At 40.9% G+C, this 24,773-nt stretch overlaps 1 protein-coding gene across 1 annotated transcript in view; it reads left to right on the top strand.

Moving 5' to 3' along the window:
- Positions 1-23,997, top strand: part of LOC146561011 (uncharacterized) — a 29,312-nt gene extending 5,315 nt beyond the window's left edge. The window contains exons 4-6 of the mRNA XM_085296678.1: positions 3,857-5,423; positions 11,360-11,367; positions 21,800-23,997. Coding sequence (XP_085152804.1) covers positions 3,857-5,423; positions 11,360-11,367; positions 21,800-23,390 — 3,166 coding nt within the window. The 3' untranslated portion in view covers positions 23,391-23,997. The remainder of the gene's footprint in view (positions 1-3,856; positions 5,424-11,359; positions 11,368-21,799) is intronic.
- The last annotated feature ends 776 nt before the right edge of the window (positions 23,998-24,773 follow it).

The following is a 24,773-nucleotide window of genomic DNA, read 5'->3' as shown; positions in this document are numbered from 1 at the left end:
AATACTTTGTAGAACCACCCTTTGCTGCAATTACAGCTGCCAGTCTTTTAGGGTATGTCTCTACCAGCTTTGAACATCTAGAAACTGAAATCCTTGCCCATTCTTCTTTGCAAAACAGCTCCAGCTCAGTCACGGGGTTCTTTGCACCTCTTTGGGGGGGAAATCCCACTGGGTTTAAGTCTGGGACTCTCCACCATTTGACCCTTAGAACTGAAGAAGCTTCTCGGATGAGAGGTGAAACGTCTTCAAGCAACTCAAAGAAGTCCAGACGCTTTTCTTTCGAGCTCCTTAGACTACGATAACCTGGACGATGGAGAACCTTCACAGACATCCCCACTGTCAAATATGGTGGTGGCAGCATCATGGTCTGGGGGTGCTTCTCTTCAGCAGGGACAGGGAAGCTGGTCAGAGTTGATGGGAAGATGGATGGAGCCAAATACAGGGCAATCTTGGAAGAAAACTTCTTGGAGTCTGCAAAAGTCTTGAGACTGGGGCGGAGGTTCACCTTCCAGCAGGACAACGACCCTAAACATAAAGCCAGGGCAACAATGGAATGGTTTAAAACAAAACATATCCATGTGTTAGAATGGCCCAGTCAAAGTCCAGATCTAAATCCAATCGAAACTGTGGCAAGATCTGAAACCTGCTGTTCACAAACGCTGTCCATCTAATCTGACTGAGCTGGAGCTGTTTTGCAAAGAAGAATGGGCAAGGATTTCAGTCGCTAGATGTGCAAAGCAGGTAGAGACATACCCTAAAAGACTGGCAGCTGTAATTGCAGCAAAAGATGGTTGTACAAAGTATTGAGTCAGGAGGCTGAATAATTACGCACACCCCACTTTTCAGTAATCAATTTGTAAAAAATGTTTGGAATCATGTATGATTTTCGTTCAACTTCTCACGTGTACACCACTTTGTATTGGTCTTTCACATGGAATTCAAATAACACTGATTCATGTTTGTGGCTGTAATGTGTCAAAATGTGGAAAAGTTCAAGGGGGCCGAATACTTTTGCAAGCCCCTGTAAATCCAACATTTTTTTAATGTTATTTATTTATTTATTTATTACAAGGCTTTCAACTGCTGCAAACTGTAGTAACGCTAGACCCTAAATGTTCTTTCTTTAACATTCCAGCCTTTTTAATGACATGACACAGGCTGTTCTCTTTTATATAATCATAAAAGAAAACACTGTGGTGAAGTAAGATGCATGTTTCGTCTGTACATTGTAGTTTCAACACTCTTTCACTTCTTTCGTTATCAGTTCTCCAAACAACTTTTCCAGGAGAGAAGGTTAGGAATAGGAGATAGGACTTTTGGAACATGGCCAATGTGAACATACTCAGAGATGACTGAACTTATATTTTTCAGCTATTCTGAAAGATGAAACTCAGAGTCGCCGATCTCAGGGTTAATCAACTTAGTTTATTTTTAAACTCAGAGTTTGTTGAACATGATTCCATGATACATTTACCTGTGCAATGAAGATAAGTTACTGATGTTTTTGTCTTTCTTAATTTTTTGGAGTATCTTATATAGTCATCTTGAATAGGGCTGCTTGATTATGGCAAAAATGATAATCACGATTATTTTCACTGAAATTGAGATCTCGATTATTTGACGATATTTATTTAACCCTTTAAGACCTACCATAGAACCAAGTCCGCCAGAGCTTATATTATTTTTTTTACATGTTGTAGTACCATTTTTGGGAGCATTTCAAGTTGCTATACATCAATACAACTGTTATAGCCCATATTTTGATAATATGTATGCATTAAGTCCATAGCAACTACATTAATTGCAAAAAAAGTGCAATAAATTGTTCTGTTTTTTTTACATATATTTCTACTTGGAGAAATTTAAGAGGTTTATCCCTCAAAACTTTAAATACAAAAAAATTGCAAAAAATAGTTTACAACAACAGGAAATTTATTTTGAGTGTCTTCATAGTTTTATTTTGGAGATACAGCAATTTTTATATACTGCAGGAAAAACGAAAAACAATCCTGTGATGCAAATTTGCAAAGAAAACAGCATGTGCATCAAAATAAACTATTTCCAGCAGTGCAATTCGAGTTCTAAGCATCCCAGAAACTATTCAGAAAAGTATAGATTCAAACACGACTTATAAAAACACCAGTATAGGCTTTTAAGGCCTACAAGTAAAAAACTACATTTTCCGCGTAAATGACGTCACTTCCGGTTTCGGGCAGGAAATGGTGGACATGAGATAGTTCGCGTTGAGGTCTTTTTCAATGTGGGAAGTGTTACGAACAGCTGATCGGATCGGCAAAGCGTGTTTCTGGAATATTATATTTTTGTTCCTGCAAGCGCTTTTTATGCAATTTTTGCAAAGCTTTATGTGGAAGGAAACCATGACCTAGGACAAGCTGATGGCATAAGATGTAAGTACAACTCCTCCGGTTTCATATGCAAAAAAAATTATTGCGCTAGCTTACACGGTTCCGGTTCTACGGGGATTTAAAAATAGTTACGCAAAACGGAGCGTACCAGCTTTAAAGGGTTAACAATAGCAATGTATTGAATAACGACTTTAAAAAAATAATATAAAATAGTGTGCAAATACTGATAACAGTGCAAATGTTTGCAATAAAAGAAATAAATGAAAAATGTAAACATCTATGTTTAGTGAACTTTGCAGTGTTGCTCTGTGGTGCAGCTACACACTGTAGCAAAGTTTACACACTATGTCTACTTGATCCACATCTGACTCCGCGAACCCATAATGTTTCCACACCACTGAAGTTTTTTTTTTTACCTATCTTTTCAACCAACAGCAGTCACTCTCCTCTCCAAATAACTTCTGCTTAGCTTTCCGAGCTCCCCTCGGGTCCTCTTTAATTGTTGTGATGCGTGTTCGAAATGCAGCAAGGTGCGCTCGATTTGCCACACGGAGCAGCGCGAGAGTAAAGCAGAGGGAGGTGCTAATAATCGGCTCAGTCATTTTTAATGATCGTTGAAAGCCCAGATCGTAATCGTGATTAAAATTTGATTAATTGAGCAGCCCTAATCTTGAATGTTCGACAGTTGCTAATAATCTTTATTTCATGCATAGATTACTCTGGCTTATACTGTATGAGCGATACCAGAGAATTATGCTGGGGTGTATGGAAAAAACAATTATGACCATTCAAAGATTAAGCTTTTGGCCCCTAAACCCTGAGTTAAATTTTGTGAGAGTGGGGATAATTTTGACTAATGTAATGTTGGTTTTACTCTCGACACATTCCACACAGAAATTTGGTCAGAAGTGCTTTGCATGAAATTTAACACATACAGCAGGATTTAGCAGTACTTTTCAAGATGTAGATTATATTTTGTGAGCCAGCCATGTTTAAACTAAATTGCTTTTTTTCATAAACCTAATATTATAGTTTGTCACGTAAACATGAAAGTATAACTAAATACAAAGCAGTATTTGCAGGCTAAATGTAACTATATGTAAATTATTTTAAGCAGGGGCATTTGTTCCCAGTGCATCATGGGAAGAAAACTTGATTTTTATATGAATCATTTTTAAATGGTATAGTATATTTCAACACTTCTAAGGTTTAATTTGCTAAGACCTAACTGGTTCTGGTTTGGATGGACCTAAAAGTTAAAAGAGCAACAAAACATGTGACAAATTACTAATAAAATAAAACATATGAGGAAACTATAACATGCAGACATGTCAATAATTGTATCAAAACAGTCTCTTGTTAAATAAACAGCTGATTGGTCCTATAAGGCAAAAACATTATCCAGATGCTCTCAGGTTCACAAGCACTCAAGGGAAGAGTAAAAAGCATTTAAAATGGTGTTTAAATCAGCTTATCAACTTTTTCTACAGAAACAGTAACACCTCATCAAAATACGAAGATATCATCAAAAAGAGTATTCGGATCTGTTCAGGACTTCCTGCTGTCTACCAGCTGACAATAAAGATGGAGACCATTGGAAATGCAAGAAGAGTTACCTTTGGTGAAAAGAATGTGAACAAGATAAATAAAACTATCTTACTTGTTGGTGAAACAGGAGCAGGAAAATCTACTGTGATCAACGCTCTGTTCAACTACACCATTGGAGTGAAGTGGGTGGATTCAGTCTGGTTTCAGATAGTTCAAGAAGATGCGAAAAAAAGGCGGACAGAAAGTCAGACATCAGATGTGATCGTGTACGAGATCTTTGGTTTCGAAGATGAAACTCTTCCCTATTCTCTGACCATCATCGATACTCCTGGATATGGAGACACCAGAGGAATTGAACATGATGACAGCATCAGTGGAAGATTATTGGACTTGTTTCAATCAGAGGATGGAGTTCATGAAGTGCATGCAGTGGGTTTGGTGATGAAGACAACAGATAATCGACTGACTGACAGACTGAAGTACATATTTGATGCAATGACATCTCTGTTTGGAAAAGACCTGGAGAAAAACATTGTAGCCTTGATCACACACTCAAATGGAAGAAAACCCACAATCCCTCTTCAAGCTATTGAAGATTCAAACATTAACTGTGCCAAAAATGAGAAGAATCAGCCTGTGTACTTCCTGTTTGATAACTGCCAGCATGAAGACCGAACAGAGGAAATAGAACACCTGGAACATGCTGATAAAGTCACAATGACAGGAACGCAAGAGTTTTTAGCCTTTGTGGAAAAAACTTCACCTCGAAAGCTGGTAATGACATCAGATGTTCTGAATGATCGCATCAGACTGACTGCCTGCATCCAAAACCTTCAAGAGAAGGTCAAACTGACTGATATGAAACAGACAGAAATCAAACAGATTCAAGAAGCTCTGAGAAAACATAAGGAAGAGATGACAAAGAATGAAAAGTTCATTGTAGAAGTTGATGAGCCCTATAAAGATAAAGAAATAATCCGTGGTGGGATGTGGGGCTTTTTTTATCAAGGAGCTGTCTGCTGTACAGTCTGTGAGGAGAACTGTCACTATCCTGGATGCTACATGGCCTGGTATCCAAAACACTGTCAGGTCATGAAAAATGGTTGCTGCACTGTTTGTACTAAGAAGTGTCTTGCATCAAAACATGTGAAAGAAAAGTGGAGATATGTAACCAAGACACGAAAAGTTCAGAAGACTGAAACGACAATGAAAAAGGAATATGAAGACAATAAAACTAAAGGTCAGAACAAGTTGGGTATTTTGGAAAGTCTTGAAAAGGAAAAGAACAAACTGACAACAGAGAAGTCACAGTTGCTGGATGAGTCCTACCAACATCTTGTCAGACTGGAGCAGATTGCTCTGAAAGCTGATTCAGCATCCACTATTGTCCACTTGGACTTCCTGATTGAGAGGATGAAGGAGAAAGGAGACACAGAGAAGGTCCAGAAACTGGAGGAGATGAAAACCAGACTGGATGAAGGAACCAGAGCAGCCGTTCAATATATAAAAGTTAAACAAACAATGGGTGGGAAAAGCAAGTAAAAGAAGCCATGAAATAGGTGCAAGACATGCTTTTATGTCTTTGAGTTTCTAACAGTCTTTAAGTAGCTTCATTTTTGGAAATGTCATCGCATTTAAAATTTAATGTAGTTTTAAATCATTGTGTTTTATATGTGATTTATCCGTTTCATTGTCACTCTTTTAATCATTATAATATAAATAGAGTTAGAGTCTTCATTCTGCTTTGAGAGTTGTTCCCATGAGTTAGAACAGTAACATTAATTTATTAACTGTTAAAAGTTAATAGTCCATGTATAAGCATGAAGCTAGTTTCTTGCAAATTGTATCCTTAAACTGATGGAACCCAGTGTACAGAATGATGTGTGTATGAACTGGTATTTGTCTTTTAACCAGTGTTGGGTAAGTTACTTTAAAATAGTAACTTAGTTACATTACTAGTTACTTCTCTCAAAAGTAACTCAGTTACTTCAAGTTACTCGTTACTTTCAAAGTAACTAGTTACTAGGGAAAGTAACTTTGGTTTTACTCAGAATTCTCTTGTTAATGTGTTTCTTCCATAACTTTGCCAGTCTTCTAGCTTGCTTACTTGCCACAAGTGCACTTTGCCACCTACCAATAGAAAGGAAAAGATAATGTGCATATTTCCACGAGAGAAATCCCACGCCTGGACCGTCATTGACTGCTGCCATGATTCTAGCCTACGTCACAGCGTCATGTGCGCCTTTTACATCCAACACAAAAACTGCAGTCGTGGTGCTTTCGATTGTACTCAGAACTCGGAAATTCTGCCTTCTGAATAGGAAGATGTAGGTAACACCAGACTGCAGATGAGCTGCATACATGGCTGGACTGGGACAGAAAATTGGCCCGGACATTTTGACTAGAGACTGGCCCACCATTATAGGAAAAATCATAAAGCCTTTGAATGAAAATAAACACTTTTGTGACAGTGATGTACACTGTTTTGATGGTATATATGCATCAATCTATCAATCGTTTGTTGTAAGATTCAGATAATTATTTTTTAAAAGCTAGACATTTTAAATGAGAATAAGAAAGAAAACTATTTCTTTGTGCCCACCTTTCCCTGTTATTAATGCCCTACCTGGACCCCTGGGAACACTTTGCTAGATCCGCACCTGCACAGTTACCAGCTGTCAGCTACCTAAAAAAGGATCCTGGGGTTATTTGTCTCTCAGAAACAGTTCATAACTTCCCTTCAACTCATTCATGTCACCTAAAAGGTAAACCTGTTTCTCCATCACCTGTTCAGCTCTGATGATCCAGTAAGGACATCTCCTGGTTTCATCTTCATGTTTCCCTCTCATCAGATAACCAAACCATATCTTGACCAGCAGCTTTTTTGCAGCTGTGGCTCCAGCAAACATCAGCTGATACTAGAAATTAATATTAAATAAATTCTAACAATAGCTGATCAAGCTTAAACGTGCTGCTGTTGTTTAGCGCGACATCCGCTGGTTTCCTCTTTCTGGCGCAAAGTGAGCGATAAACAAACAAGAGAGCCGATCAGCTGATCATTGATCAGTTTTCATGATTGAAGTAGAAACGGGAGAAGGAGGGGGGAGAATGAAAGAAGAAGAGGCAGCTGTGCAGCAAAGACACAGAATAACTCCAGCTTTGTGCCTTTTTCATTGTAGCTGAATTACGGGACAAACTGTTCCTTTTCACCTCAATAAGAAACGCGTAATATTTTCTCTGAATACCAGACGGGACGGTTGGCAACTCTAATAACTTATGAACAAAATAAAGTGCAACATCATTAACTTCATAGCACCACCCAGCTGTATAGAAACTCCGTCATGCTAGCTAGCACGCAGTACGGAAAAAGTCAGAATAACGAAAATAAACTCCACCTAAACTTGGTTCATATCTGACCCAGAGAGACTGCAGGTCATAACTTCTTACCTGAAGTTCAGTTCACACTTGGACCGGCGGCCGCCTCGGGTCTCTTTTCCTTCTGTGTCCCTTTTCCTTCATCCACCTGCTGGCCTCCACCACTTGCTAATGTTACTGAATCTGTAGAAGCTCCGCGATAGCCACCACACGAAGAAACGAGTAACGACCCTATCTAAATCCCAGTAACGACTAACGCGTTCCTGGTTTTGGCATAATAACTAGTTACCGTGCTCGTTACCACAATAATAACGTAGTTACTGTAACGCGTTACTTAATAACGCGTTAGTCCCAACACTGCTTTTAACATTAATTAAGTCCATTTAATGTTTTCTTATTATGCACCCAGAAACCCATTTATTAGCATGTGAGTGATTATTTTTTTTAAATGTAATTAGCAGTAGTAAGTAGCTCTTGACATGAACTTGTTTCCTGTTAGCTGTTTTTGAAGGTTTAAAAGAAAATCATAATTTTTGGATTTTATCTAATGATGCATCTGGTATAAAATAAAAACTGGACTCAATTATTTTCAGTGTGAGCTTTATTCTGCTGCTCCTCTCATGGTGCCTCAGTGTCAGTAGGTGAGTTGTTGTGGGACAGTAGCATGTCAATGACGTGATCCAGAAAAAGTCCATGTTGTTGTCTTTCTAATCAGTGAGTACTCAGACACAGTGTAGAAATATTCAGTCCAACTTTGATTCTTCAGTGTTTGTGAAGAGTCCAGTCCTCAAATCTGCTCTTCTTTCACTTTTATATCACTCCAGTTATTAGGAGTGGGTGTATTGATTCAATATCAATAGTATCAATTAGAGATGGCACGATACCACTTTTTTATGTCCGATACCGATACCGATATCATAAATTTGGATATCTGCCGATACCGATATGAATCTGATATGGTGTTTTTTAATCAACAAAACTGTTTTTTAAATATCTTGCTGCATTTTGTATAAGTTCATACTCAAGTTTAAAACAACAACTACACTAAAGCTATTCTGTTATACCTGTATGCAAAAAAAAATATTTCATAGTACAGCAATACTGATCAATCTAATAAACTTAAACCTACACCATCCTCCCTATTCTGGTATTTTAAAGAGTACTTAGCATAAATATTAAGCAACCTAACTAATAGGGTTCCAACTCCCAGCAACAACAAAAATAAATAAATAAAAAATAGGGAACCACCCCTCACGCTCCACCTCATGATGCTTAATCGACGTAATCAACCTTAATTTGATGCAGTGTGAAAAAAATGCACAGAAATCAATTATTTTTCAAGAAATATTAAATAGATTCAACATCTTTCTTCAACAAAATTGCAGACTGCACAGATGGTACCTTCCCAAAGGAAAAAGTAGTATAGCTTACTAGGGTATATTAGACTTAATAGTTACTATATACAGTAATGGACTTCTATTCATTTTGCATCAAATTAAAACTTTGGCTGTCAGATAATTATTTATTAAAAGCTAGACATTTTAAATGAGAATAAGAAAGAAAAGTATGTCTTTGTGCCCCCTTTTCCCTGTTAATGCCCTATCGGCCCCCCTGGCTAAACTTTGCTAGATCCGCCCCTGCACAGTTACCAGCCGTCAGCTACGTAGAAAAAGATCCTCGAGTAGAAAGTAATATTAAATACATTCTAACAATAGCTGATCAAGCTTAAACGTGCTGCTGTTGTTCAGCCGCTGGTTTCCTCTTTCTGGTGCAAAGTGGGCCAAAAGCAAACAAGAGACACGGACACGACAGAAAAGCCGATCAGCTGATCGTTAAGCAGTTTCATGATTGAAGTAGCAGCAAGAAGAGGCAGTCGCTTGTTAAGCTTAACGCAGGAATGCTTTACAAACATTCAGAGATGGACTTACACACTTGCTGTACTTCTCTCGGGATAACTTTGTCGGAGATGAAATGCCGGGTTGCTAGCGAAGCTCCAAATGCTATCCAGACCACCGACAGGTCCCGCATGCCACAGCCGCTCTATCACGTGATGCATACTGCTCCGACGTGCTAACCTGAGGTGAGTTACGGCGTGTTGCAAGTTTTGTGAGGTGCTTTCGTGATATTTAATGGATCGGATTACATTTTTTATTTTTCTCCGATATCCGATCCAGTAATTTAGGTCAGTATCGGACCGATACCGATACGTAATATCGGATCGGTCCATCTCTAGTATCAATGCTGGTATTGGTAGCATTGATATTGGTGGTCAATACTAGTGTGACAACATGTTCTCATCCCAGCACGTAACATACCAAAATGTGACAAATCGTCAGTATGTTGGGCTGTGTAGGCCAGGCAAACCTGAACTTATTCCACATAGACCCCAAAAAGGTGTACCCACACAGAACCCAAAGTAATTCTGCCCTTTGAGGTCCTTGGATGTTTTGAAGTATTTGTGAGAGGAGTGCCAAACCCATTTCCTTTTATTTTTTTCTTTTTTTTTCTGCCTGTCCCATTTAGCCATCAGAATTGTTGTCTGAAGACCAACAAGGATACCCAATGGATTTACTTTGCCAAATGGATCATCGTGGCATTGCCGTATTGGTCCATTTGGTCGATCTTTGTTTTTATTATTTATTATATTTTATTTTCAGATGTTACAGACGGGACAGACATGAGTGAGGGATAGGAAAGGGAGAAAGAAAGAGGAAGGAAAGGAAAAACAGAAGGGGAGAGGGACAGTGAGAAAGGGGGGGAGAAAAAAAATAAAAATCTCCTGGATCACCTGTTGAGAGAAGAATAGAAAACAAGCAAAAAACCCCCCAAAAAAACAACAAAGCAACATACTAAACACAACACCATCGCATTAATTTAGCTAAGTGTAAACAGCAGTAAATACTAAATATTCAATGTTGTTGTGCAGCACGCAGGACAGATGTGCTTCGAAGTAGCAGCCAAGAAAGGTGTAATTTGGGTCTACGAGCAGTGAACACCCGTGTGCATACCTGTGTGGATCAGCGCGCTTGTATTCCAAAGGTTTCTCCATGTAACGATCTGCTAGGGAGTGTGGGGGGGCCACAGCCCCGTCCTCCAGGGTGTGAAGCGGGTATGGAGGAGATCAAAACTCCAGACATCCAGAGGCCCCCAGAACACAAGAGACCATGGAAGACCAACAGAGGGGCAGCCGCGCCACTGTTCCAGTAAGAGCTGAGGAGAGTCCCAGATGAGGGTTCACTCAGCAGCCGCGGAGCAGAAGCCAGGGGGAGTTGCAGTGACGCGCCCATGAGCTCCGCCGGCCCCCAGCTGTGCCTGAGTGACCGAGCCCCAGGCCGAGAGGCCGGGGGCACCCCACCTCTGAAGGGGCCCGAGCGAGCCCCAGGCTCCAGGCCCCGATAAGCGGCCGCCAAGGAGTGAGCCAGTGTGTACCTGGATGCCCACCCCCAGACACAAAGAACCACCAACGCACCGACACCTGAGGGAGTCCGCCACTGGCAGGGGAAGTGGTGGTGGGTGGAGATAGGCCTCCAAACCTTGGAGGGCCTGAGGTGTCCCCAGAGAGGTGGCGTCTGATACCCAACCTGACATATAGACACAGACATACAGGCACACACAGACACAAACATCCATTCCCACCCTCATGCTCTCATATGCATTCACTCCACACTCAACCAACGTGGAGACAGACATAAAGAGACGCTGTACACACAATCACACTCCCCAAGCGTACTCTACAAACCGGGTCTAGGTACCCTTGCCCCTGGAGGGGGGAACTGCACCCAGACCCAGGTGGTGTTACCCTTTTCCCTGCGGTGGGGAGAGGCAGACCACCCCGACTCCGTAGCAGCAGGGAGGCCCCACACTCCAGACCGCAGTTGGACGGCCAACTCCTCCTAGCCCTCCCGCTCCAGCAGGCCGCAGAGAATGGGGGTGGGAGAAGACTCCAAACCTCCCTCCACCCGCTCATTGTAGTGTTGATGCATGTGTGTTCTAAGGTGCAATTAAAACCCAGGAGGGCATGGAGCTACCTGCCAAGGAGCAGCAGGTAAGCGCATAGTCCCTCCTGATAGCCCTCAATGTCTAAGTGTATTTAAAATTGAGAGGTGGGCAACGACGGCAGGGGTGAGGTGTACACCCTGATGGTAATTTGGACTCCGTATATCGTGCCCACCCCCAAGATCCTATATGTATGTGTAATGAGAGTGTGAATAATGTGAATGTCTAAGTTGTGGGATAAAATTGAGGCAGAGGCAGCCAGAAGAGGACAGAGGGGGGGGGGGGGGGGGGGGGGGTAGCCTCCTCTGCACCCTGGTGACATACCCCTACTCCAAGGCCCTGCATGTGTGGGTGGTTGTGGTGGAGCGGGAAGAGGGAGGCAGCTGGAGATGGGGAGGGAAGGAAGGGAGGGGCAGGTAACCCCTCCCTGGGGCCAGCTCCCCCGCTGACCCCAGTAGGCACTCTCACACTCCGCGACCCGCCAGGGAAAGGGGGCCCAGGCCCATCCAGACCGGGGCCCAGTGCAGCAGCGCCTCCCGGCCCCACAGAGCCCAGGACAGTCCACCCAACCCCACCACAGAGAAAACTGCACCCACTCCACCATCCACTCATCTTCCAGACTACATAAGACAGTAAACGCCCAGGCTGAGATCTTCCTCCACCTCTCCTGTATCTCCCCCTCCTGCAGAGAGAGTTCCTGAAGAGAGGAAAGCTCCTGCAAGATGTGACCATCTCCCCCACCAGTTGAAGAGCCCCCCAGGTGGCTCGACGCACCGGCGGCACCCTGCTCCAGGGCTGGGCCCCCATGCACCCACCCGCCCACAACCCCGGCAACACACCAACCAGGACCCAAGCCCCCGAGGCCCGGCCCGGGCCCCAGCCCAGAGACGGAGTGCCCCCAGAACCTTACGCCCATCCCGGACCCACCCAGGGGCAGCCAGGCTACCAGGTCAGTAACCCATGTCCGTCAGCACAGACCCTCCCCTAGCCCCGCTGCACGCAGCTGCAAGGAAACAGTCACCTGAGAGCCAACAGAGCCCCCAACCGGACATGACCGCTACCCCGGGTTGAGCCCCCCAAGGAAGATGCCTCCGGGGAACCCCCCGACGCCCTAAGCCTGTCCCTACCCCCACACCAATCACAACAGTGAAGGCGGGACCAAACTATGACCCCCCACCCCCACTAGGTGATGGAGCTGATAAAAGGAGCCCAGAGCAATTGATCTGATGTGGTGGCAGAGGCTGTGTCAAGACTAATGTAATCTAATAGATAATTTCTATATTGGTTAGAATTAAGATTATTTTTATTTTTCCAGTTCATGAGGACTGTTTTCTTGGCTATGCATAGGGCAGTGAAAATCATATGGGCTATATTCTTTTCTGAAGTGACATTATCTAAGCTGCCCAGTAAACACACTAAGGGGGAAGTTGGAATGTTACATTTCAGACACTTTGATAAGTCTTCACATATCTCGCACCAAAACTTTTGCACTGGTGGACAGAACCAAAGAGCGTGGATGTAATTGTCTGGTGTATTGCCTTGACAGTGTGAGCAGTTGTTGGAAGATGTAAAGCCCATCTTGAACATCCGATGACCTGTATAGTGCACTCTATGTAGTATTTTGTATTGTATTAATTGCAGACTGGGATTTTTAATTAATTTAAAGGTTTTTAAGCAAATCTGAGACCAGAAGTTTTGGTCTAAGCTGACTGATAAATCTGCTTCCCACTTTGCAATAGGAAGGGATATTGATTCATCTAATTTAGAAAGTGTTCTGTATATTTTAGATAATAATTTGGGGGATTTAAGAGTAAGAAAATGTGCCGCACTTAGTGGTGTTTGTAATTCAACTTGACTGAGGTTAAATCTCTTTTTTACTATGGATTTAATTTGTTGATATTCTAAAAACCTTGTCATGTTGATCCCATATTGTGCAACTAGTCTGTCAAATGGAATAAATTCTGTTCCCTCTAATATATGTTCTAAGTATTAAATTCCTTTACAACTCCATTCTGGGAAATTAATCATATTATTGTTTTGTAATATGTCAGGGTTATTCCAGATAGGTGTACGTTTGCATGGGATTAATGAAGACTCCGTTATTTTTAGAAACTCCCACCATGCTGTCAGAGAAAAGCTGATGTTGATACTTTTAAAGCATTCATGTCTTTTGATGTTTGAGCTAATAAATGGTAGGTCTGAAATCTCTAGATCCTTGCATAGTGCCTGTTCAACATCTAGCCAGGGCTCAACTAAGAAGGTATGTTTTAACCATTCTGAGATGAACTGAAGCCTGTTGGCTAAGAAGTATTGGTGAAAATTAGGCAGATCTAATCCTCCTCTATCCTTGGTTCTTTGTAGCGTTTTTAAGCTGATACGAGATCTGAACCAATCTTGTGATGGTTTGTTAGGGATCATCAAAAATAAGTAATTTATTTTTGGCAAGATCATCATTTTTATAGTGGCGACCCTTCCCATGAGTGATATGGGTAAAGATTTCCATCTAGTCAGATCGCCTTCTACTTTCTTTAGAAGTGGGATGTGGTTTAATTTAGTTAAGTCTGAAAGCTTAGGAAAGACATTAATACCTAAATATTTAATATTTCCGGATTGCAGTGGGGCAGAGGAAGAATTATGGAAGGAGCAGTTAATGGGGAGAGCTGTAGATTTTGGCCAGTTAATTGAATAATCTGAAACTCTTGAAAACCAGTTTATTAAAGTAATTACCTCAGAGAGGTTGGTTTGTGTGTTTTGCAGAAAAAGCAACACATCATCTGCATAGAGACTGATTTTATGTTCTATGTTCTTACATTTTATGCCCTTAATTGTTGTAGCCTGTCTAAATGCTGCTGCTAGAGGTTCGATAAAAATTGCAAAAAGTGAAGGGGAGAGTGGGCATCCCTGTCTGGTGCCCCTCAGGAGACAGAAGCTGGAGGATGTCTGGTCATTTGTTCTGATACGAGCTGTTGGGGAATTGTATAATATTCTTATCCAGTTTATGAAAGAGTTTCCAAAACCAAATTTGTGTAAAGTTGCGAATAAAAATTTCCAGTTAACTCTGTCAAATGCTTTTTCTGCATCTAGAGATAATATTATGGTTTCGATGTTTTTATCGTATGAGTAGTCTATTAAATTAAGTAATCTACGAGTGTTTGTTGAGGAGTGCCGACCTTTTATGAAACCAGTTTGGTAAGGATGAATTAAGAGGGGGGTCATTTTCTCTAATCTCTTTGAGAGAGCTTTGCAGATTATTTTAAGGTCTACATTTAAAAGAGAAATTGGACGATAGCTTGAGGGAAATAAAGGGTCTTTGCCTGGTTTTAGCAGGAGACTAATGTTGGCAGAATTCATATTTGGTGGTAGTCTGCCATTTTCCTCGATTTCCTGCAACATGCCATGGAATACTGGTGCCAAAATTGTCCAGAATTCTTTGTAGAATTCTGCAGGGAAGCCGTCTGGACCTGGAGCCTTATTATTGGGCATACTTATCAGGGCTTCCTGGAGTTCACTTGGCGTCAGTGGCGAATCCAGTTCCATTGCTTGACTGTCTAGTAATTTTGGAAGAGTTACGTTGTCAAGAAACAGATCAATTTCATTTTTAGATGGGTTTATTTGTGGTGAGTATAAAGTTTCATAGAAATCCCTAAAAGTGTTGTTTATTCTTCCAGGATCATATATTGTGTTCCCCGATAAATCTTTAGCAGCACATATAGTTGTTTTTTCTTTATTTATTTTTAGCTGGTTAGCTAGAAATCGACCTGATTTGTTACTGTGTTCAAAATTCTGCAAGCGTAGTCTTTGTATAAGGAATTGTGTTTTTTTATTAATAATTTCATTTAATTCTAGTTTTGTTTTGCATATTTTGTTCAATGTTTCCTGATCTTGGTTGCACGCGTAGGCTTCTTCTAGTGATTTGATGTTTTTTTCTAATTCCTGAATATTTTTGTTTTCTTCTTTCTTTTTGTGTGATGAGAAAGAAATTATTTTACCTCTCATCACAGCTTTCCCTGCTTCCCATAGAACAGAAGCAGATATTCCGGGAGTGTCATTAAAGTCTAAATATGAAGTCCATTCCTTTTTAAAATATTTAATAAAGTCTTCATCTTTAAGTAGTGATATATTAAATCTCCAGTTTTTTCTTGGCGTAGTGTTATTCTTGTGCATTAGTGTTAAAGATACAGGAGCATGATCGCTGACAGCTATAGGATGAATCTCAGTGTCTGAAATGTCACACAGCAGTGAGCTGCTGACCAAAAAATAATCCAGACGAGAGTAAGAGTGATGAACATGCGAGAAAAAAGTATATTCCTTACTGGTGGGGTGAAGAGAGCGCCATGCATCGCAAAGACCAAAGTCACTCATATACTGTTTGATTATATTTGTGGACTGCCAATTGCGCTGAGTTCCTGTTGTGTTGAGCCTATCCATGTCTTCATTTAGTCCAAGGTTGAGGTCACCGCCAAGAATGAGTGTGCAATCAAGGTGTTCAGAGAGTGCACTAAAAAATCCGTGGAAGAATGAGGGTTCATCAACATTTGGACCGTATATACTTACAATACATAGTTTTTTGTTCAATATTGATAGTTTAATAATTAGAAATCTACCCTCTGGATCTATAACTGTATCGAGTACTGTAAAATTAACATTTTTATGTATTAAAATTGCTACTCCCCGTTGTCTAGAATTATAACAGGCTGCAAACACGTTAGGAAACTCAGGTGTTTTAAGTTCGTTTAAACCTGTGACAGGTTTATGAGTTTCTTGTAATAAAACAACATCTGCCTGTAGTTTTTTAAGCTGGTTAAATATCTTTAACCTCTTTCCTCTGGTGCCAGCTCCATTTACATTCCATGTGACAAACCTCAGCATGCCCATAATTGTGTGTGTATTTCTAATGATGTACGCTGGGTGTTTCGTTTAGACAGGTGGAGAGAATGTGGAAACATCCCTTGTTTGTAAATAGAAAGAGAAAAAGAAGTGTGGTGAGAGGCTCCATAAGTCTGACTATGTGTGTGAATATTCACTAATATGAACAAGCGTGGCTTGCTTATGTGTCCTGCAAGTCTGTGCGTGCTGTGAGGCTGTTGTGAATGTGCTGCCGTTGAGCTGATGTGTTTGCGTGATCGTGGTGTGAAAATATGGAGAAATAGAGGGTGTTGTTTGTAGGTGAGTGGGGAAGTAGGTGACCACAGCAGTGAAAGACAAGAGAAAGAAAGAAACCACATGAACTATGAGCAACAACAACAAAAAAGAAACGAAATGGAAACATTCCAATTAAAGCAATGACGGAGGGTGACGGTGTTATATCTGCTATGACATCATATTGATATTACTAGGTTAAACCCATGTTAAAAGAGAAAGTGTGAATGAATAAGAAAAGAGTGTAGCGGGTTCTTATCTGGAGTGCAGTCAATATAACCACGGTGTGGTGCCGGGGTCGCTGTAGAGCTGTCCGTCCACGTAGAGCCGGTCCACGGCGATGACAGCACGGGGGCCTTTCTGGATGAAGCTACGTCGAACTGGGAACAGGACCTTGCGTCGTTCCAGGATCTCTTTGGGGAACTGGTCGTTCACGCTGAAGTCCATTCCTTTCAGCTCTCTGCCGCGACTCTTCACCTGTTCCTTCTGTTTGAATTGACCGAATTTGGCCACAATAGGCCGTGGTCTCCCGGTCCGCGACCGCGCGCCCCCCAAGCGATGTACTCTATCGAAGTTGATGTTCTTTACGGTGTCCTCCGGCAGCTTCAGGTGGATTTTAATGAAGCTTTTCACCGTTGCCTCTGCGTCCTCTCCGGCAGTTTCTGGAATACCAGAAAACACAAGATTATCTCTCATGCTACGGGCTTGTAGATCGATAACGGACTCTTTTATTTTCAATGTTTAGCTGGGTCACGTTATCGGTGAGAGATTTGACCGACTCCCGTAGCGTGGCATTTTCAGCGGCAAGCGTTTCCACCTGCTGCTGGCTGAATTCCAGGGATTCTCTCAGAGATTTAAATTCTCGGTGTAAAATCTCCACCAGGGACAGCCTCGCATCGAAACTGGACAATCGCTTGTCGATTGACTCCAGGATGTCTGCGATGTCTTTGCCGGCAGGTGATGTTGTACCGGGGGAGTCTGCCGGGCGACATCTCTTTGATGACGGCGTCTCAATTTTGGCCGGGGAAGATGCACTCTGGGCCTTCTTCATTACTAAATCTTGAAAACAGCGGTCGATGTAATCTTGGAGAGCGTCTAAACTCTCCCCGTTGTCCTCCAGGGTGTTAGAGATGATAAAACAGATGTTGTTAGTTATATGACAATTGATTAGTATATTTGGTAATACTGAAGCTTGAAAAACCTTTGTTAAACTCTATGCTACCATTTGCTTTTTCTCCGCCAAAATCTCCGGCGTCTGACGTCACCTACAACATGGGTCGCTTACCTTGTCCGTCACTTCCGTCACTTACCTCCGTCAATGATCACGCCCCTCCGTCAATGATCACGCCCCCAAACCCATTTCCAAAACTACACACAGAGTGCCATCATCATGGCAACTGATGCTGTCCCGAGTGTGATGCTTGTTTTTGTGGCACTTCCCCTCTTCCACTGCTGACCTGACAGAGTATACTATGCAGCTCCCCTCAAAACCTGTGGCCAGCTTTACAAAGTTTTCTTCATGCTTCACCTCTGAGCTCAGTCAACTTATATAAATAGTGGGCTGACAACTCAAACAGCTGTCTGAGAAAAGTAATTACACAAGCAATGCAGATGTACTGTTTTTCTTGGCTGCCATACACTAATTTTACTGCAGTTTTTTATGTCCGTGCAGGCAGTTTAATCAATTTGTTGTGCTGGTTTTCAGTGCAGATACATTGGACTCTATCAAATGATTTCTTCTTGCATAACAGGCTTAACAGACAACTGCTGCTAAAGAAAATACATTGAAAAACATATCATATTTATATTTCAAATCTTCGAGTTTAGTATTTATATTTTGATCCCTTATGTTTGAGTATGTTTAGCATTCCCACTTTCAATTCTGTCTTGTGAAGCCACCCTTTCTGTTAGTGAGTCTCTGGTAGTTAGTAGTCTTTTGAATCTTGTACTTAGTTTGACTTTTTGTTATTTTATTACCTTTTTTAGTTGTCTTTTTACTCTGTTGTGTTCACTCTACCTAATTGCCTCCTGTATCTACTTCAAGATTCAGTTTACCATAGTTCCTTGTTGAATCATAGCTTTGTTTCTGCCTGTTTCCCTGGAATGTTGTCTTGTGTTTTCAGATTCTGTTATTTAATATTACAGTGCTAAACCAGAAGCATTGTGGTTTGGTGATTAATCAGAATTATTTATTATACCCACCCCCCCCCCCCCCCCCCAAAATGACCATGTCACCAAGGGAAATTTCACCCCCAGGAAATATAAAATCTTTTAAGCGCAAATAAAAAGGGTCGCACAGATTCAAAGATGCACACTGAGGCAAGTTGGCTCAAATATTAATGCAGTTTTATTTATAATTATAGAAATAAAATAAAGAGTAAAACAGTAAGAAAACTGAATGTGGTGTTGTCGTTGACAGTGTCCTAAATTACAATAAAACAATCATTGAACTAGGACTTACCAGCAGCCATGGACCCAAAAGAAAATCACATGGACAAATCACTTACCCCAGGACCGGAGACACTGGGGGTGTCCAAATTCATGGGCTGCATTCATGGGCTGCATCCTCCTGAGACCACATTTGTAGGCGATGAAGGCTGTCCAAATTCGTAGACTCCTCCGAATGCAGCCGACAAATGCGTCCTCCTTTCCCCCGAATTTGAAGGATGGGTCGGGTGTGTCCTTCGTGGCCCACCAATTCCAGTTTACAACAATGGCGGCCACTACTAAGTTTTTAATATTATTCTTATTACTCTTTCTGGGTCACAAAATAAACTTTTAACATATTTATTCTGCCCCTCGGTTGTTGCTTTGTTGGGTTTCTTTGGCTGGCGCATTTCTCAGGTTTCCCAATAGTGGGCAGTATTACCCCTTCAGTTTGTGGCTTCTTCTTTGGTTATTTGGTGTGCACTACACTGCCCCCTTTGGTGATCAGTGTTGCCAACTTAGCGACTTTGTCGCTATATTTAGCGAGTTTTCAGACCCCTTAGCGACTAAAAAAAGACGTGAAAGCGCGTATTGCTTTTACTCTCAACAAGCAGCGGGTGCTGTAACGCAGTCAGTTCTTCTTTTACTCTTTTACTCTTATGCTGTTTTGTGGATCACAAGGTTTAAAACTACTTATAAACACACACACAAAGTAACTCCACCAGAGTGCCTATTTCGGGTCACTTTTGCCGGTCCAAGCCCGGGTAAAGGAGAAGGGATGGAATTGTGACATTAAAAAAACAATAATTGCTAAAAGAAATTTAATTTGTAGTTCTAAATAAACTCTAAATGCATTTAGGACGTTTTTTACTCACTTTATGTCTCTTCCACGATGCTATTTCTCTCTCCAAAAACATAGGTTACAATTAGATTAGCATGACCAATTATGCAAATTAGGCGATGACGTCATTTAGCGACTTCTAGCGACTTCTAGGACAACCAATAGCGATTTTCCTTACTGAGGAGTTGGCAACACTGTTGGTGATGTGTTGTAAGCAGCAGGCAAAGTTCACGCAGGCAGTGGGAGAAAATGCATGGAGCAGAGAACAAGCTGCAAAACTTTAAGCCCAGTGTACATTGTTGGGGAGTTTGTTGAGCCATAATCTGTAAGTAAGCAATGTCTAACTTCATTTTCTGTAAGATTTGTTACTTTCATGTTACTTAAAAGGTTATTTGAACGTATAAGGAAAGATGTTAATGATGAATGTAAAGCATAAGGAAAGCTATGTTGCTAACTTCTGTTTTGTTTACAAAATATGTTGATACTGATGCTTACGTATTATTTTACTGTATGTTCACAGTCTTACAAATTAAAAGAGGAAAAAACGGTCTTCAGTTAAAGACACAAAGACAAAGCGATGTGTCCTGTCGTTCCTGGAACCATCTCCTCTTATGTTAATCTCGCTGCATAGGGTGAATAGCCATACATTCACCTGAGGGCAGCAGAATATTGTTAAAAGAATGTAGCTGTGTAAACTTCAAATATCTGCTCGGTTTTTCAAGATATCACATATTTGCAAAAGTGCTCTGACGTTTTTGGAGACGTCTGTTATCCACCAGCTCAACTGCTAGCTGGGAGCTCGAGGGTCACTGGAGCCGCCGAGAACGGCAAACTCCTGGCATATCGTTTTCAGATCACCGCGGTCTTTTGCTACTCAGGTTAAACGTAATATATAAGTCACTTAGATAACCTAAAAATGTTATTGTTTGTCTTTTTTCAGTGTTTTATTTGTTTGTGAGTAAATTGGTTTGGCTGGGATTAAAGTTGTTAGATTATATTAGATAAAATTAAACTTTATTAATCCCCCAGGTGGGTTCCTCCTTGGTTTTCACACAGCTGAATAAACGTCAAACAGAAAACTGATGGTCAAGAATTTACACCAGTGTCCTGTTATATTTTAGATAGCAAGGAAGAGACAGCTGAGTTTATTAAACTCCACCGAGACAGCGGTGACGCAAAATCTGAAGGCTAAACTGTCCAATTTCACAGCCGTTTACTTCCAGCCTACCCGACCTTCTGAGGACCCGGCCTTCGTTCGCCGGGTCCTCAGGAGGATGAATTTGGACACGACTACTATACTTCGCTGCTGATAATAGAAGCACCTCTCTCCATGGTGGCTGGAGTAGAAAGGAATAGAATCGGCCACACTTCAAACAGGGCCGCTAAAGTATTGTGGCGAGCTCAGACAAGGAGGAGACTTCTGTTTTGACTTGCTATGCCTGCTTAAGCAGTGACGCTAAGCTCATGCAGGCATGTGGCAGATTTAGGGAGTTTGACTTGCTTTTGTTTTCTGTTTTAATTGATTGAGTGTGCATTTCAAATCACACATTTATATCACTTGATCATATTCATTTAACTGTGGGAAACAAAAACCATCGTCCTCTTGTGCATTAATCATGTACACATTAATCATAAGTCAACACAGCTGAATTAAATCTGGAAAATTAGACAAGAACGGGAAAACAAAATTATACATAAGATGCAAAAGACAAATATCTACCAAAATAACAGGCTGTGAGTAACTTGTGAGAAACTGAAACAGGGAAATGTAAACATTTAAATTACATATAAGGAGGACCAGCTCTATTTTGATGCAAATATTTGTATGGATATGAAGATGTGAAAACCGTGTTCTGGTTATATGAGAGTGCAATAAAAACATTTAATCAATTAATAATCATTATCTTAATAGTGGACAAAGTAATTGTGCATCCCTCATTCTGAAAGAAAAACATTTTCTTTAAGAAAACAATGACACAACTTTTTTTAAGTGACCCCAAAATTTTAAAAAGAAATTTTGTAAGTTTGACTGCATTTCATTTCATGTGATCACAATATGTGGACTGAGAAAATATAAACTTTCTTTTTTTTACAGGAACTGTAACAGCTCACCAAAATATAACAACATCATCTCCAACAGTTATATCATCTCTGTAGGACCTCCTGTTCTCTACCGGCTGAGACCAAACAAAGAGGTGCTTAGAACTCTGACCAGAATAACTGTTGGAGAAAAAAATCCAGACAAGGCAAATAAAACAATCTTACTTGTTGGTGAAACAGGAGCAGGAAAATCTACCCTGATCAACACTCTGATCAACTACACCATTGGAGTGAAGTGGGAGGATAAAGTCTGGTTTCAGATCGTAGAGGAGGAGAAGAAAACTCAGACAGAAAGTCAGACATCAGATGTGATCGTGTACGAGATCTTTGGTTTTGAAGATGAAACCCTTCCCTACTCTCTGACCATCATCGATACTCCTGGATATGGAAACACCAAAGGGACTGAACATGATGACATCATCAGTAAAAGATTATTGGACTTGTTTCAATCAGAGGATGGAGTTGAAGTTCATGCAGTGGGTCTGGTGATGAAAGCAACGGATAATCGAATGAGTGACCGACCAATATATGTGTTTGATTCAGTGATGTCTCTGTTTGAAAAAGACCTGGAGAAAAATATCGTAGCTCTCATCACACACTCAAATGGAAGAAAACCAAAAAGTTCTCTTCAAGCTCTTGAAGATTCAAACATTAAATGTGCCAGAAATGAGAAGAATCAGCCCCTTTACTTCCTGTTTGATAACTGCCAGCATGAAGACCGAACAGAGGAAGAAGAATTTCTGACAACTGCATATAAAAAATCAGAGAGAGGAATAAGAGAGTTCACAATGTTTCTTGAAAAGACTTCACCTCAAAAATTGCAGAAAACTGTGGAAGTTTTGAATGAACGAATCAGACTGGCAGCCTGCATTCAAAACCTGCAAGAGAAAATCAGACAGGGTAAAGTGACACAGACAAAGATCAGATCGATTCAAGAAGCTCTGAAGAAACACGACGAAGAGATGAAGAAGAATGAGAAGTTCAATATCGAAGTTACTGAGAATTACAAAGAGAGATCACCTATAGATTATTCAAAGTGGTGGACTTTTGAGAGAGCTGTCTGCTGCACTGTCTGTGAGGTGAATTGTTGCAGGAGCAAAGCAATCTGGAGTCGTGAAAACTGTGAGTTCATGAAAGATGGCCGCTGCACTGTTTGCCTCAATAATTGTCCTGCATCAAAACATGAGAAACAAAAGTGGGTGTATGTGGACAAAACAAGGAAATTTCAGAAAACTGATACTGAAATGAAAGAGAAGTATGAAAATAATAAATCAGAAAGTGAAAAAAAAAAGGTTCTTTTGGAAAATGTTGAAAAGAAAATTAACCAATTGACAGCAGAGAAGTTAAAGTTACTGGATGAGTCCTACCAACATCTTGTCAGACTGGAGCAGATTGCTCTGAAAGCTGATTCAGCGTCCACTATTGTCCACTTGGACTTCCTGATTGAGGAGATGAAGGAGAAAGGAGAAACAGAGAAGGTCCAGAAACTGGAGGAGATGAGAAGCAGAGTGGGTGAAGAGACTAAAGCTGCTCTACAGTACATGTGTGCAAAACTAACAGTAGCTAAGAATGTAGCTAAAGATCAAGAAGAGGAATAGCACAGCTCTGATATGTCTGCAGGAAACCCCAATGAGGATGTGCTTTTGGTTTCTATCCCAAAAAATTGATTTTCTTCATCTGGATGTAGCGTTTTCAATGGGAGAAACCTTTCATCACTAATCCAAGTGACTTCCTTAGACTCAGCTGACTGCAGGTTTCCCCAATCTTATAAACAGTACCGTTGCAAAATGACTAAAACTAGTACCACTGATTTCATGATCATTAATATGCAGTTTACAATGACCATTGATCAACGGCCATGAGTACCATTTATACAGAGTTGGGGAATGGCTGCAATCACAGCATTGTAAATGGTGAAAGATTTATGTTTGATTATGAGACAACTGGTAAAAAAAACAAAAGCTTTTAATTCTTCGTAATATATTTGGGTTTGGATTCCTGTTGATTTTTTTTATTGTTTTAATTTATTGTTTGAAGGATTGATTTAGTTGGTTGAATTTAGGATGTGTGCTTGATGTTGATGTATACTTTTGCAGTAGAATAATATTGAGTTTTATTTCTTGGAATATCATTGAGATTTTGACTTTTTTTCCTCTTTTCTTTTACTTTATGTTTCTGCTAATAAATTTCTGTTTTGTGATCCTCTGCCATGTTTTATCTTCTCATTATTATTCTAATATACAGGGTGGGCCATTTATATAGATACACCGTAATAACATGGGAATGGTTGGTGATATTAAAGTCCTGTTTGTGGCACATTAGTATATGTGAGGGGGCAAACTCCTCAAGATGGGTGGTGACCATGGCGGCCATTTAGAAGTCGGCCATCTTGGATACAACTTTTGTTTTTTCAATAGGAAGAGGGCCATGTGACACATCAAACTTATTGGTAATGTCACAAGAAAAACAATGGTGTGCTTGATTTCAATGTAACTTTATTCTTTCATGAGTTATTTACAAGTTTCTGACCACTTATAAAATGTGTTCAATGTGCTTCCCATTGTGTTGGATTGTCAATGCAACCCTCTTCTCCCACTCTTCACACACTGATAGCAACACCGCAGGAGAAATGCCAGCACAGGCATCCAGTATCCGTAGTTTCAGGTGCTGCACATCTCGTATCTTCACACCATAGACAATATCCTTCAGATGACCCCAAAGATAAAAGTCTAAGGGGGTCAGATCGGGAGACCTTGGGGGCCATTCAACTGGCCCACGATGACCAGTCCACTTTCCAGGAAACTGTTCATCTAGGAATGCTCGGACCTGGCACCCATAATGTGGTGGTGCACCATCTTGCTGGAAAAACTCAGGGAACGTGCCAGCTTCAGTGAATAAAGTGGGAAACACGTCATCATGTAGCAATTTCAAATATCCAGTGGCCTTGAGGTTTCCATTGATGAAGAATGGACCCACTATCG

The sequence above is a fragment of the Mchenga conophoros genome, linkage group LG13, assembly GCF_057382185.1.
Source record: "Mchenga conophoros isolate Kocher_MC1m ecotype Shallow Benthic linkage group LG13, M_conophoros_male_GT1.1, whole genome shotgun sequence".
NCBI classification, from domain to species: domain Eukaryota; kingdom Metazoa; phylum Chordata; class Actinopteri; order Cichliformes; family Cichlidae; genus Mchenga; species Mchenga conophoros.
Note: the sequence above shows the minus strand (reverse complement) of the source record. Positions and strands in the feature narration are given on the sequence as shown.